At 48.5% G+C, this 12,867-nt stretch overlaps 1 protein-coding gene and 1 long non-coding RNA gene across 3 annotated transcripts in view; one reads left to right on the top strand and one right to left on the bottom strand.

Moving 5' to 3' along the window:
• Nucleotides 1-11,980, top strand: CPLX3 (complexin 3). The gene is made up of 3 exons (XM_073363293.1): nucleotides 1-490; nucleotides 2,233-2,320; nucleotides 10,754-11,980. Exons 1-3 carry the CDS (start codon nucleotides 330-332, stop codon nucleotides 10,976-10,978), a joined length of 474 nt encoding a protein of 157 aa, XP_073219394.1. The 5' UTR covers nucleotides 1-329; the 3' UTR covers nucleotides 10,979-11,980.
• Nucleotides 8,656-12,867, bottom strand: part of LOC140918568 (uncharacterized) — a 21,745-nt gene continuing 17,533 nt past the window's right edge. For both annotated transcript variants that reach the window (XR_012161241.1, XR_012161240.1), the window contains exons 2-3: nucleotides 11,182-11,384; nucleotides 8,656-10,747 (exon numbers count right to left, since the gene is read on the bottom strand). This is a non-coding gene — a long non-coding RNA (uncharacterized lncRNA). The remainder of the gene's footprint in view (nucleotides 10,748-11,181; nucleotides 11,385-12,867) is intronic.

Consider the following 12,867-nt stretch of genomic DNA (forward strand, 5'->3'; position numbering starts at 1 on the left):
CGCTGGAGTCACGTTCCCCTACAGAACGGGGGGAGCCCTCTCCCCGCTCCGGCCCACAAGCGACCCCGCGCGGCTGGAGCTGTCCACGCGTTGCGGTGCTGAACCTTGCCCCTGAGCCCGTCGAGCGCACCCCGCAGAGGCGCTGGCCGCGCGAGGCGGAGGCGCTCGGAGCTGTCCATCGCCTGCGGTGCTGACCCGGGGCCGCTCGTCCATGGCAGGCGGAGCGCGGCTGGCCTGAGCCCGGGCGCCGAGAGGACGCCGAGCGGACGCCGAGCGCTCCAGCCGCGCCGCGGCTTCTCGCTCAGCCGAGCCCCAGCGCCCGCCCCGCCATGGCGTTCATGGTGAAGTCCATGGTGGGCGGCCAGCTGAAGAGCCTGGCCGGGGGGCTGGGCGGCGAGGAGAAGGGGGATGGCGAGAAGTCCCCGGCCGAAGCCCAGGGGATGACGCGGGAGGAGTATGAAGAATACCAGAAGCAGCTAGGGGAGGAAAAGTAAGTGCGGAGCGCGCCTGGGGGGCTGGCGGTGCGTGACCCTTCTGGCCATCTCATCTCCCGCGTGGGACAGGTGCCCTCGGACCGTGGGAGCCCTTCACCCACCTTCTCTGCCCCCCTAAGGGGCTTTCCCTTCGGGAGCAGGTTAAAGAAAGCCTGGTAAACTTGTCCACCAGATTCATGCCCCCCGCCCCCTCCCAAAAATGTCAGCGGCGTCCGTGCTTCTCGCTCAATGCATCAAGGGGCTCCTGGCCGGCAAAGCGGGACTGCCCCACAGGGGAGATGCCGGGCAGGAATCCCCTCCAAGTGGCAAGGGAGCATGGAAAACGCGGGGTGTGGGGGAGAGGGGAAGTACGGGAAATTCCCCAGCGTCTCCGCCTCTACAGCAGCGCCGAGCCCGACCAGGCATTCAGCTAACTCCGCGACGCCTGTGACCCAGCAAACCGGCGGGCTGCCGCTGAATTAGGCTCATTGGCCCGAGCTAATTAGGCTAAACGCCCAGCTCCCCCTGTGGCCGGGGCTGTAGCTAACTTCAGCGCGCCCACAACCCCCCGAGGGTCCGTGGGTCGAAACTCGCGGTGGAGCCAGCGTAGACCTGCAGTTTGGGAAGCGGGGCCCGGGCGGGGGGGTCTTTGGTTGGGTGAGTGGTTTACACCCAGGGCTCGCAGATAGCCGCCTTGCCTTTGCCTTTTCAAAGGAAACGCCAAGCGGCAGAGGACATCGCCATAAATAGGTTCAAATGGCTGTAGAAGGCGGGGAATTTTAGTTTTAATGGCACCCGTTATCTTTTAATCTGCTTTCGCACCGGCGGGATGGGTTTGTCTTCTCCTCCCGGGCCACCTTCCGCTACCGTTATTTTTTATGGCGCTCCCCCGGAGTTGGTTTTGGTGTCTCTGGTTCCTGCTTTTTGGGTGGAGGCTGGCGGATGTCTGTAGGTGCTGAAGGCATTGGGCGTGAAATCGCATGCCCAAGGGCGTCACCGCAATCTGGGCCAGATTGTAGTCAGGCTTCCTCCGCACACGCAGAGCCTTCAAACCTGACAGAAACAAGCCTGGAGAAAGCGCCTCCCTTACCCCCCACCTGCCCAAAAGGGCTTCAGTCTGGTCACTGAATTTGTCCAGGCCCGCTTGCTGCACTGCTCAAACTGGACTCATGCAGTGATTGATTTCTGTGGCAATGAAATTCAGGTGAAAAGATAATTGACGTGAAGAAAGAAATAAGCAAGCTGAAGAGAGGGTTGTGTCCATTTCCAGCTTTCTAGCCTCCAGTTGGCTGACCATTAAATAAACTAAAGTTAGGAGGATCCTGAGAGATGGCCCAAAATAGCTGCAAACTCTGGGAGATTCATCGATGTATTTGTTCTTGACGGTAAACACTGGCCGGTTTTTTTCCTCAAGTGTTATGTGCTGATTAGATTGTGTACAGTGCCCAGGCAGGCGTTTGCAATAGAAACTGGCAGTAAACTCCTTCCCCTGCTGCTGCTGTATTCCCCTGTGTGTGGCTGTAGGAGACAGAGGCTCAGGTGGGGGAAGCCTCTTCTGGATGCCAGTTGGAAAGCAGCCTTCAAGCCCCATCTGGCGAATTAAGACCTGTTCACGTCAGATCAGGGCTTCCATTCAGTGCATGCAGGAGCTCAGGGAATGGGCATTAGTGACCTGCATTGGACACCTCCTCACCCAGCCCGGCCTAGCGAGCAGAACGGGAGCAGGCTGACAGTCTTTGTTTTCTAATGTTGTTTCCAGGATGGAAAGGGATGCCCAGTTCACTCAGCGCAAAGCAGAGAGAGCCACGCTCCGGACCCACTTTAGAGACAAGTACCGTCTCCCCAAGGTAAAGATCGAGGCGCGCGCACCAGCTCTGTGGCCTTATCAGCAGCCCTGCATTCAGGGGGAACACTCTGGATTCCAGCCCATGGCTCCTCAAGAGCATTCTTTCAAACTGCTTGTCTCTGGGCTGGCTACCAGCTAGGCACCAGGATGGGGGTACAGGAGGTAGGATTCCTGCCCCACACCACCCCCACGCTCTTGGGGAAGCATGAGCTCAGAGAAGGGATCAGCCCTGGGCCTGGCTGATTGTGTCCTATTTACAGCTGAGTAAGTGTTTGCATTCCTAGGAACCACTCTACTCCAGTCAGTTTCCCAGGAGGGTAATACTTCCACTAAGGCAAGAGTCTGTGCTTCTAGTAACATCCTCTCTCACTCAGCCTTCCTCTATCCACAAGCCTTTCTACTGCAATTGATTGTCCTGCTGCTTCCCTTGTCTACCTACCTGTCTACCAGCCCAGACTCATTTGGGGCACTAAGGGGTAACCCATCAGCTAGAAAAATGTCTTTGCTATCGCAGGCTTGACACATGTCCGGTGCTCATCACCAGGATGGATGGAGATGCTGGAACTGGTGCAGTTCTTTCTATATCACTTTATATTTAAACGTTATCAGGCATCCAACTGGGGGAAAAAAACAGAAACTCACAAAAAGGGCCACAACTCAGAGAAACATTGTCTAATTTTAACCAAAATTGGCAGAAAGTTTTGAAATACAATTGATATGCAACCACATACTCAAAATAGTACAGGTGGTATATTTTATCATTTTCCCATCTTCCCCCACCCCTCTGGTTAAAACAAAAATCTGTAGTTGCACGACAATATGAGCTTGTTTGTACCATGTAATACATTGTCATTATTTGTAGAATGGACTAATTTGAGAAATGTTTTTCTGTCTGTTATTTTTCTGAAGCTATGCAGATAATAAGGCCCCTACCCCTTAATTATAAAACATGGTTATCTGCTCAGCTGGAGATGTCAGTCTAAAGCACTCATGGTACAACTGTAAGAACATAAGAATGGCCATATTGGGTCAGACTAAAGATCTATCTAGCCCTGTATCCTGTCTTCGGACAGTGGCCAATGCCAGGTGCTTCAGAAGGAATTAATAGAACAGGGCAATTATCAAGTGATCCATCCCGTCACCCATTTCCAGTTTCTGGCAAACAGAGGCTAGGGACACCATTCCTGCCAATCCTGGCTAATAGCCATTGATGGACCTATCCGCCATGAATTTGTCTAATTCTTTTTTGAACCCTGTTATAATCTTGGCCTTCACAACATCCTCTGGCAAAAAGTTCCTTAGGTTGACTGTGCGTTGTGTGAAGAAATACGTCCTTTTGTTCATTTTAAACCTGCTGACTATTAATTTCATTGGGTGATCCCTCTCTCTTGTGTTATGAGAAGGAGTAAATAACACTTCCTTATTTACTTTCTCCACACCAGTCATGATTTTATATCAATCATATCCCCTTTTAGTTGTCTCTTTTCTAAGCTGAAAAGTCCCAGTCTTATCAACCTCTCCTCATATGGAAGCTGTTCCACACCCCTAATCATTTTTGTTGCCCTTTTCTGTACCTTTTCCAATGCCAATATATCTTTTTTAAGATGGGGTGACCAGAACTACACGCAATATTCAAGTAATTATTATCGTCTTACTATCACTGACTACAATGACAATATCTGTAAATCGCTTATATAACAGTAATGACTCTTAGAAGAAGGGCTTAGAAAGTCTTGTCTGATATATCGTGTGCATAACAAAGTATAACCATGTATGCTTACATAACCCTGCCATATAACTATGAGCCACTAACTGGCTAATGCAGCACCCCTTCAAGCAATATTTACTCACTAAAATAGTCCCCATGATTTGCAGATAGTTGAAGCGTTTCTACTCCCCCTTAGAATCTGTGTCTGATGCGTTCAATACGCTGTTTGTTGCTGCACTCGGCCCTGCCACGGCTGCATGCACCAGAGCGCACCAAAGCTTCCCTGTTGTACTTGCATCTCCCTGTTGCACAGGTCCTCTCACAGCCACACTGCACAAAGGTGAGGGTGGCTTCTGGAGCAGGTGTCAACACCGTCATTTTAGGAACAAGCTGTCCCCTGCTATCCATCACCCATCCGTTATTGACAGGGGACACAAAGATACTGAGCTGGTGCATGATTCCATATGTGTGACTGATCATTAGCATGTGTTAGGTGCTGCCTGAAGGAGGCCATTGTTGGTGGCAGTTTCTCATTTGTTTTGTCCTGAGCAAACAACTGATAGTGCCCATTATGCAGAGATGCTTCCTTCTTATCACACTGTAACAAAGATACCTGTAAGACAGAGGCTGCTGCCTCTGAAAAAGCAGCAATGAGCTGGACTGCAGTTAGCTACCTTCAAATCTTCATAATATCCTGAGCAAGGGCTACTTCATTCAGCTACTGCTTGGGTCCCCGTTACCTCTCTGGTGAGGTCAGCTCTGTCCACGCCATGAATTCAAAGTAATGGGCCTAATTCAATAAGCCATCGACAGGCAGAGACGGAGCTACCTCCTGGACTGTCAGATCATCTTTGATGTGTGACCATGGCTGAGTGCTTCTGCTCTTTGCCCTCAAAACTGCTCATCCTGTGGGTGATGGGAGCAGGCTTATAAATGACAGCCTGCAGTTAGGTTACTGACACCCCACAGCTGGTATTTCCCACTTGTTCTTGGGATGGGAAGAATCATGTTTCTTTTGCACAAAGCTAAGGGGGAAATGAGCAGTGTTCATACCGAATGTATCTCACTAGCCTTCCCCTGAGATGACCAACACACAACTCCGACGGCCAAGAATCCGAGCACCGTTCGACTGTCCCTTTGGTTCTACAAAGTGGTGCTATTGTGAGCCAGACATGGAATGCCGGATACTCTACAGGTCACAGGCAGAGTAAGACTGGCTTGGAAATGTCTATGCTAGGAGAAGGCTTTGGGTACCATGCATGTGGTGCAAATTTGAGGTCATGGTCAAGGGGCGCCTGGGATACAACTCCCTTCCTGGCAAATGACTTGTGTTTAATTTTAAAATGCTGTAAAATGCAAAGGCAGAGCCAGATTGGTTTGAGACCCGGTGTGGCCGATGAAGACCCAGAATATCATCTGGGGTAGAGTTTGGGGGGTCATTTGGTGAACAGAGCTGCCCTTTCCCCTGCCCTGGCTTTATAAGGAGAGAACTCCAGCAGCGTTTTAGGCGGCACTGATGCAGCAGGCATGCAGTGCTGCGCTGGGGCGCGAGCTGAGCGTGTGTGTGCCCAGAATTCAGGGGTGCTAAGCGTGGGCACACAGACCACACAAAACCAGCTCCAAAAAGGGACATAGGAGGTTAAGTCCCCGTTTCAGGCTCTGGTACCTCCTGCTAGGAACCAGATGCCTTGCTCATGCCTAAGCCCCAGCACGATTCTCAAACCAGGGGCAATAAGCAGGGCCCTGCATAGCGTCCCTGGGGGGCCTGCTCTGGTAGCCAGACTCATAGGCTACCTAATGCCATACAAGGTCGGGGGAGAGGAGATAACCACCCTTAGACTGTAACTCAATGGTTGGGGTATGTACCCTGAATACAGGGAGCCTGGGTCAATTTAATTCTCTGCCTGGTGTGCAGAAGGGATTTGACTAGAGAGCTGCCCTTGCTCAAGTGAGAGCCCTAATCACTGAACTAAGGGATCTTCTGATGTGGGCTCATCTCTTGTCAAAGCTGTTCCACTTTAATTCCACAATGAACTATTGGGCCAGAGAGAGTGTGAGAATCATGCAGTGGGACAGTGGTCTGGGTACTCACCCAGGCTCGGGAGACTCCGGGTCAAGCCCTGTTGCTTGCTGAGACAGGATTTGAACAGGGGCTCTCCTACCTCACAAGTGAATGTCCTAACAGCTGGGTGATGACATGTTCAGAAGTGGGGCTCCCACAGGTTTTCCTGTTGCATCTGTTTCACTTTAATTAAATATTAAGTAAGCCAAAGCAGCCACAAGTAGCCCTCTGTGCTTAGGGTGCTCTCCTAGCCTGTTGGAGACCCTAGTTTGATTCCTCCAGCTTCCTGATGAGGAGAAGCAATTTGAACAGCGAGCTCCCCTGGGCTTTAATTAAATATCAATTGGGCAAAAATAAGCAAGAGTAGCCCTCTGTAGTGGTTAGGGTACTCGGGTGAGACGCTGAAGACCCTCGTTCAACTCCTCCAGCTGCCTGAGGAAAAACAAGTCATGAGCTCCTTCAATCTTTCCTGTTGAAGCTGGTCCACTTTAATTAAATATCAAAAGAGGAGCCTGGCATGAGAAGCCCTCTCTAGCCCAGCAGTTAGGGCCCTGGTTCCATTCTCTTCTGCGTTTGAGGAGAAAGGGTGCAAACAGGGGTCTGCCACCTCAACTTCCCCCTTTTATTAAATATGTATTGGGTCACAGAAAACATGTGAATCACTCTTGAACCCACAGCTAGGACACCTCCCTTCCCAGTCAGTAGCTCATCAGACAGCTCCCCAAAAGTCTTTGATTTGGCAGGGTTGGTGCACACCATCGGCAGAATCCTCATGATGTCAGTAATAGCTAATGTTGACTCACAGGTGGCTGGTAACTCAATCATGGATCGATTTTTCTCCAGCCAAGACGGTGTGCTGCTCTTTGGGGTCTTTAGAGTTCTATCCAAGTTGAAGAGGGAAAGTGGAACAGGTGCCAGCTCACACTTCATCATACACTGGCTACCAACATCTCTGCGCTAGGCAACAACTGTCAGCTTGCGGGATATCTGACAATCAGTAGTGGTCCCTTGTGCTGTCTGCTGCTTCTTTTGTTTGATTGTCTTGTTGAGATTACCAGTGATTTGAGATTAGACCTTTCTATGGGATCAAAGAGATCTATCTCACCCCTTTGCAGCCTACTGGTTACAAACTGCTTCCTTTCTTGTGGGCCATTCTCTCTCCTCATGCACAACGTTTCTGCAGTTTCAGGTGGGGCCCCAGGAGAGGTTATAATGTTCACATGTGGCTGTCTGTCATCTGGGCTCATTCCAAATTCAGGGCTAAAAGGAACGGTCATTCAGTCACAACTTTTCTAATATCTGGGACAGCAGTTTCATCTGCCGCCATGCGCTGTGTGGTAGCTTCTTGGTGGAGCTCTGTTGCTGAAGGCTGCATTCCACACATTTGTTTTGTCATAGCTGTTACAACTGCCTCAAATGTGAAGTCAGGTAATACTTGGTCAGAGCCTTATCTTTTGTCAAAGATGCTGATGCTTCCCACAGTCCTTGCTGAGAGATTGCTCGACGGCCATGTCATGCCATATGCCACTGAAAGGTCTGGCAGTCCGGTAGACTGCTCCTTGGCTATCAGCTAGGGCATGATATATAGCTGGCTTCTCCTCCTCCAGAAATCTGGCTTCTGCTACAGTTACACATCTCCACCTAGCATAATTCACGTGATCACACTGCAAATGTCTCAAGTTCCCTAGCCTTGTTATCATCTCTCTTTGCTGCTCTGTAATCCATCAGTAGCTGGGAGAAATCCATTACATAGTTCTCCCAGAACAGAAATGTATCTGAACAGATTGTTCCTTGGGTAACATAAATGTCCATGAGCTGATTGGGTTCTGTTCATGAAGTCTGCCACAGCATTCTGTGCTTCCACTCTGTCTTCTCTGTGTGCCTTCTCCACAGCTTCAAATGCTTCAACGAGGGTTTGAATTTTCTCCAAGATGTATCTCTCCCCATCTTCACACCATTGTTCATGGAATGGCCAAGGGCCATCCATTTCAAGCAATTCATTGCCTCATTTATAAGTTTGTGGATTCCAACACCACAGTTATATGCTCTCCCTCTTAGAGTATGGCTGATGGTAAAACCACCATAGTTGCTGGCTTCCACAAGGATGTCTTCAAACCCACTTTTCTGCATCACACTGCCTATATCACCCACAAAATTCATTGCACGATTCATACCTCCCACATCAATGTGGTCATGGTTAAATTCCTTTTGATTCCTCCATTTAATAATCTGTGCTTTGCAGTAGATTGCTTCATCATACACGACATAGGCCCAGTCTTGGCTCAGAGAATGGAGCATCTCCTCAAAATGTTTCATCATCATGGTATATGCTGCATTAACATCAGTTGCCAATGCAGGAATAACACAAGAATGGCCATACTGGGTCAGACCAAAGGTCCATCCAGCCCAGCATCCTGTCTACCAACAGTGGCCAATGCCAGGTACACAAGAGGGAGTGAACCTAACAGGTAATGATCAAGTGATCTTTCTCCTGCCATCCATCTCCACCCTCTGACAAACAGAGGCTAGGGACACCATTCCTTACCCATCCTGGTGAATAGCCATTAATGGACTTAACCTCCATGAATTTATCCAGTTCTCTTTTAAACCCCATTATAGTCCTAGCCTTCAAAACCTCCTCAGGCAAGGAGTTCCACAGGTTGACTGTGCGCTGAGCGAAGAAGAACTTCCTTTTATTTGTTTTAAACCTGCTGCCCGTTAATTTCATTTGGTGGATCATCAGACATTAGCCCATAGTCATAAAATATAAAATAGCAGACTGAAAAACATCTCAATATCAGTCCATGCTACAAATAATGACAAACATTTTGAGGTATTACATGGTAGAAACAAGCTCATACTGTTGTGTGACTACAGACTTTTGCTTTACCCAAAGGCCTAAAAGGACAAGAAAATGCATCAAATATATCAGCTGGGGATAAATATTTCCCAAATTTTCCAAACCAGTACTGTTCTGAGTATATAATTGTGCTATCAATTGTATTTAGAAGGTTTCTGCCAGTTTTGGTCAAAATTAGACACTGCATCTTGAAATTATGACCCTTTTTGTGATTTTTATGGTTTTCTTCAGATTGGCTCCCTGATGACATTTAACCATTACGTGATATAGAAAAACTGCAACACTACCAGCATCTCCATCTGCCCCGGTGATGACCACCAGATATGCACCTAATGTGAGACATTTTTCTAGCTGATGGGTTCCTCTAACTCATTAATCAGACCCCTTTTTATATCTGGCTGGTGGATTAGATACAATACCAGCTCTGCAGCCTCTTAAAAACCACAGTGCAACACTCTCACGCCTTCCCTACAGCTCTGCACCGGGAACCCTGTGCTGATGCTCACCTGCTAATGCCTAGCAGCAAGCAATACTACTGCACTATGCAGCCACCTGTCCGGCTGGCCAGAAGACAGCAGTCCCTTTGAGTGGCAATTAGTAATAGGCCAACGTGTACATCTTTTTTTCCGGCAATCTGTCATGTGAGCCATTCTGCTGTACTGTCAACTCACCTTCTCCTGCTCAAAATCACTTTCTGTCTGCAAAGCCCCATTGTGCGGCTACTCTCACTGATCTGTTTCACCAGGGATTTGGCTGCTTCCTCAATATAAATAGCAAATCAGGAGGAACTCCACTGAAGTCAGCCACTTGAGCCTAGATCCTCAAAGGTATTTAGGCACCTAATTCCCATTGATTTCATTGACAGTAGAGTAACAATATCTTCCTTCAACCGGCATTGCCTCACCCCTCCATTTCACCTGCTCTTTCTTAGGCTAATTCCCATTTTGGTACATCTGCTTAGAGCTGTATGAATGATTCACTGGGAACAATTTAATCTACGAAAATTCAGCCTCCTTCTTTGTTCATGGACTAACTGAAGAGCTTAGGGTTAGGGTTTCTTTAAGTGCATTCAACAAAAAAGTGCTTTTTAAAAATTCTCTGACTTGATTATGAATATTCTAAATTGCCCCGGGTTGATTTAGTTTTGAAAGGTCAGTTCAGTCCCTTGATATTGTTTCAGTGTCCCTAGTGGATAAACAGACATGCACGTCTTATACACAGAGGAAAAATCATTTTCTACCACCATTAGTGACAGGTAAGTGGATTGCTCAGGGGTTTGTTTCTGTAAACACACAAGAGGGGGAAAGATGTTCAAAGTGAAGGAACACGTATTAATTCACGAGTCTCTCTGCCTCGTTCACCCAGCTCTCATTCGCATTGATATTTTGGTTCAAATACATCAACTATTTTCTTCCGTGAATCTTTTCTGCAGTAGCTACTGACCCTCTCCAGCTGTTGTGCCAACTCTTTCAAAGTCATCCTGTGGTTCGTCAGTGTATTGATGCTCCCAATCTGGTCCTGATTCAGCAGGTGACTTAAGCACCTGAGTAAAGTTAAGCATATGCTGAAATCCAGCATTACTCAGCAAAACATTGAGGCATATTGAGGCACTCTCTTTGATTTCAGTTTGCAGAGTAGCAGCCGTGTTAGTCTTAATGCTGAGCAAGTGATTAAGTTCAGTGCTGAACTGGGGCTTCTAATCTCATCCACTTCCTACTTCTTCTCTCCTTCCTTATCTCTGTCCCAGAGCCTGATTCTGAACTACTCACTCATGTTCTTCTCTTTGATTGATGTGACCCTGTAGAATGAAACAGATGATAGTCAGATCCAGCTGGCAGGAGGGGACGTGGAGCTCCCAAAGGAGTTGGCCAAGATGATAGAGCAAGACAACGAGGAGGAAGAGGAAAAGGACTCTGTTATCGGACAGCTGACCAACATCCAGAACCTGGACCTTGATTCCCTGAAGGATAAAGCCCAGGCCACGCTAGAGGACCTGAAGCACTCAGCTGAAAAGTGTTCTGTTATGTGACGCAGCTGGTTCCCTCGACATAACACCCCATTCTTAACCATATAATGTTGGGGGGAGGAGGGAAGCAATGGATGGTCTGGGGGAAACGATGGTGTATGAAAATTAACCAGTGGGAACCCCACTGAGTTTGTCACCCTTACCTGTGTGAGTTGGATACCTTTTCTGAACCCATGCTCCCCCTAGATTCCCCCAAACAGACTTACGTGTTCTGTTCCTCTTGGAAGTGTGGTTTCCAGTGCGAGGCCAGAGTCGGGAGGCAGCACTGTCCTCCCCCAAGCACCCCTCCAGAGGTCGGATCTAAACCTGCCTGTGCCACTGCTCATGTGGGGGACCGCATTCCTCTGTCCATTTGAATCTTTCAGTGCAGAAAGGCAGGAGGGTTGTGATGCGGGTTGCTGAACCATGCCTGTGAATGGGAGCAAAGAACCTCTTTAGAGGAGCAGACTGGCATTGCTGCTCTGCATTCACTCCCATCTTGGTGAAGGAGATTTGGAGCAAACCTCCTGGAGGCGATGCCCAGTGTTCCCTTTGCTTTCCAGACAAGCCGTGACAGGGAAATTTCCCACATCCATGTAACTAAGGCCAAGAAATAATACAACTACTTTGCCTTCATGGCACCTTTCATGCATTGATCTCAAAGCACTTGGCAAAGGAGGGGACAGCTATATCGGTGCCATTTGAGAGAAGGGGAAACTGAGGCACAGAGCAGTTAGGCTATTTGCCCAAGTCAGTGGCAGGGTCAGGAATAGAGCCCAGACCAATTGGGGCTCAGTCAGCTTAGACCACAATCGCCCTTCCGTGTAAGAAATGTCACTTATTGGAAATGCGTTCAAATGCCGTGTCACTTCTACAATATGGGGCCTACTCTGTGTAATGAGAGGAAAATCTATCTATACATTGTGATGTAACCATGCCAAGTTTTTGTCTGACTTTCTACCCCTTATATACCCTCCTTATTCTATGGTATTGATATAGCTGATGGAATAAATACCAGGATATCTCTATGCATTTCTGTCTCACCAGTATCGCCATGCTAAAAAGATGGGTGGTCCAGCATGGGCCATTTTTTCCCCCCTGTACAGTCAGTGTTCTTTGTGCAGTAGCCAAGGATGGATTCAGCGAACTACCATAGACTGTGATCCCTTTTAAAAAGCATTAAGAACATAAGAACGGCCATATTGGGTCAGACCAAAGGTCCATCCAGCCCACTATCCTGTCTGCTGACAATGGCCAATGCCAGGTGCCCCAGAGGGAATGAACAGAACAGGTAAGCATCAAGTGGTCCATTCCCTGCCGCTCATTCCCAGCCTCATTCAACTCAGTGGACTCAGATCTGACTGTGGGGTGTGTGTATGTCTGAAGTGCTTCGCCTTTTTCCAACCTTTGCCAAGATTTCTAAAAGGTGCCTTCTCCAGGTGAAAGAATGTCTGGGAAAGGATAACCTGTCCAGGTGGGTAATGCTTAAATCTCCAGGCAACTCTGCCAAATCTCATAATGACGATGGTAAGAAATACTTTTCACTTCCAGAGCACCTTCCATCAAAGTACTTTACAGATGTGAGCCTTAGCACCCCTGGGAGAGGCGGAAGTATTATTATCCCTGTTTTACAGATAGGGAAATTGAGGCACAGGGCTATTTCTTGGATTTTAAGGCCATTTGGGACCATTATGATCATTTAGGATATGTCTACACTACAGAGCCTGTGCCGGCATAGCCCCCCGAGGGAAGACGCTGCCTAAAGCGGTGCAGGAATACCCCCTCCCCAAACGTTCGCTGTGTCACCAGAAGTGCTCTTCCATTGGCATAGTTGCATCTGCACTGGGGGCTTTGTCAGCAGAGGTAGGTCAGTCAGGGGTGTGTTTTTCTCATACCACCGCCCAACAAAGCTG

Source organism: Lepidochelys kempii, chromosome 10 (assembly GCF_965140265.1).
Source record: "Lepidochelys kempii isolate rLepKem1 chromosome 10, rLepKem1.hap2, whole genome shotgun sequence".
NCBI lineage: Eukaryota > Metazoa > Chordata > Testudines > Cheloniidae > Lepidochelys > Lepidochelys kempii.

Bases quoted from the DNA above. Each gene is read 5' to 3' on its own strand.
- CPLX3 (XM_073363293.1), top strand. From the start codon at position 330: ATGGCGTTCATGGTGAAGTCCATGGTGGGCGGCCAGCTGAAGAGCCTG. The intron at 491-2,232 runs GTAAGTGCGGAG...TGTTGTTTCCAG, and splicing joins AAGCAGCTAGGGGAGGAAAA to GATGGAAAGGGATGCCCAGT. The intron at 2,321-10,753 runs GTAAAGATCGAG...GTGACCCTGTAG, and splicing joins ACAAGTACCGTCTCCCCAAG to AATGAAACAGATGATAGTCA.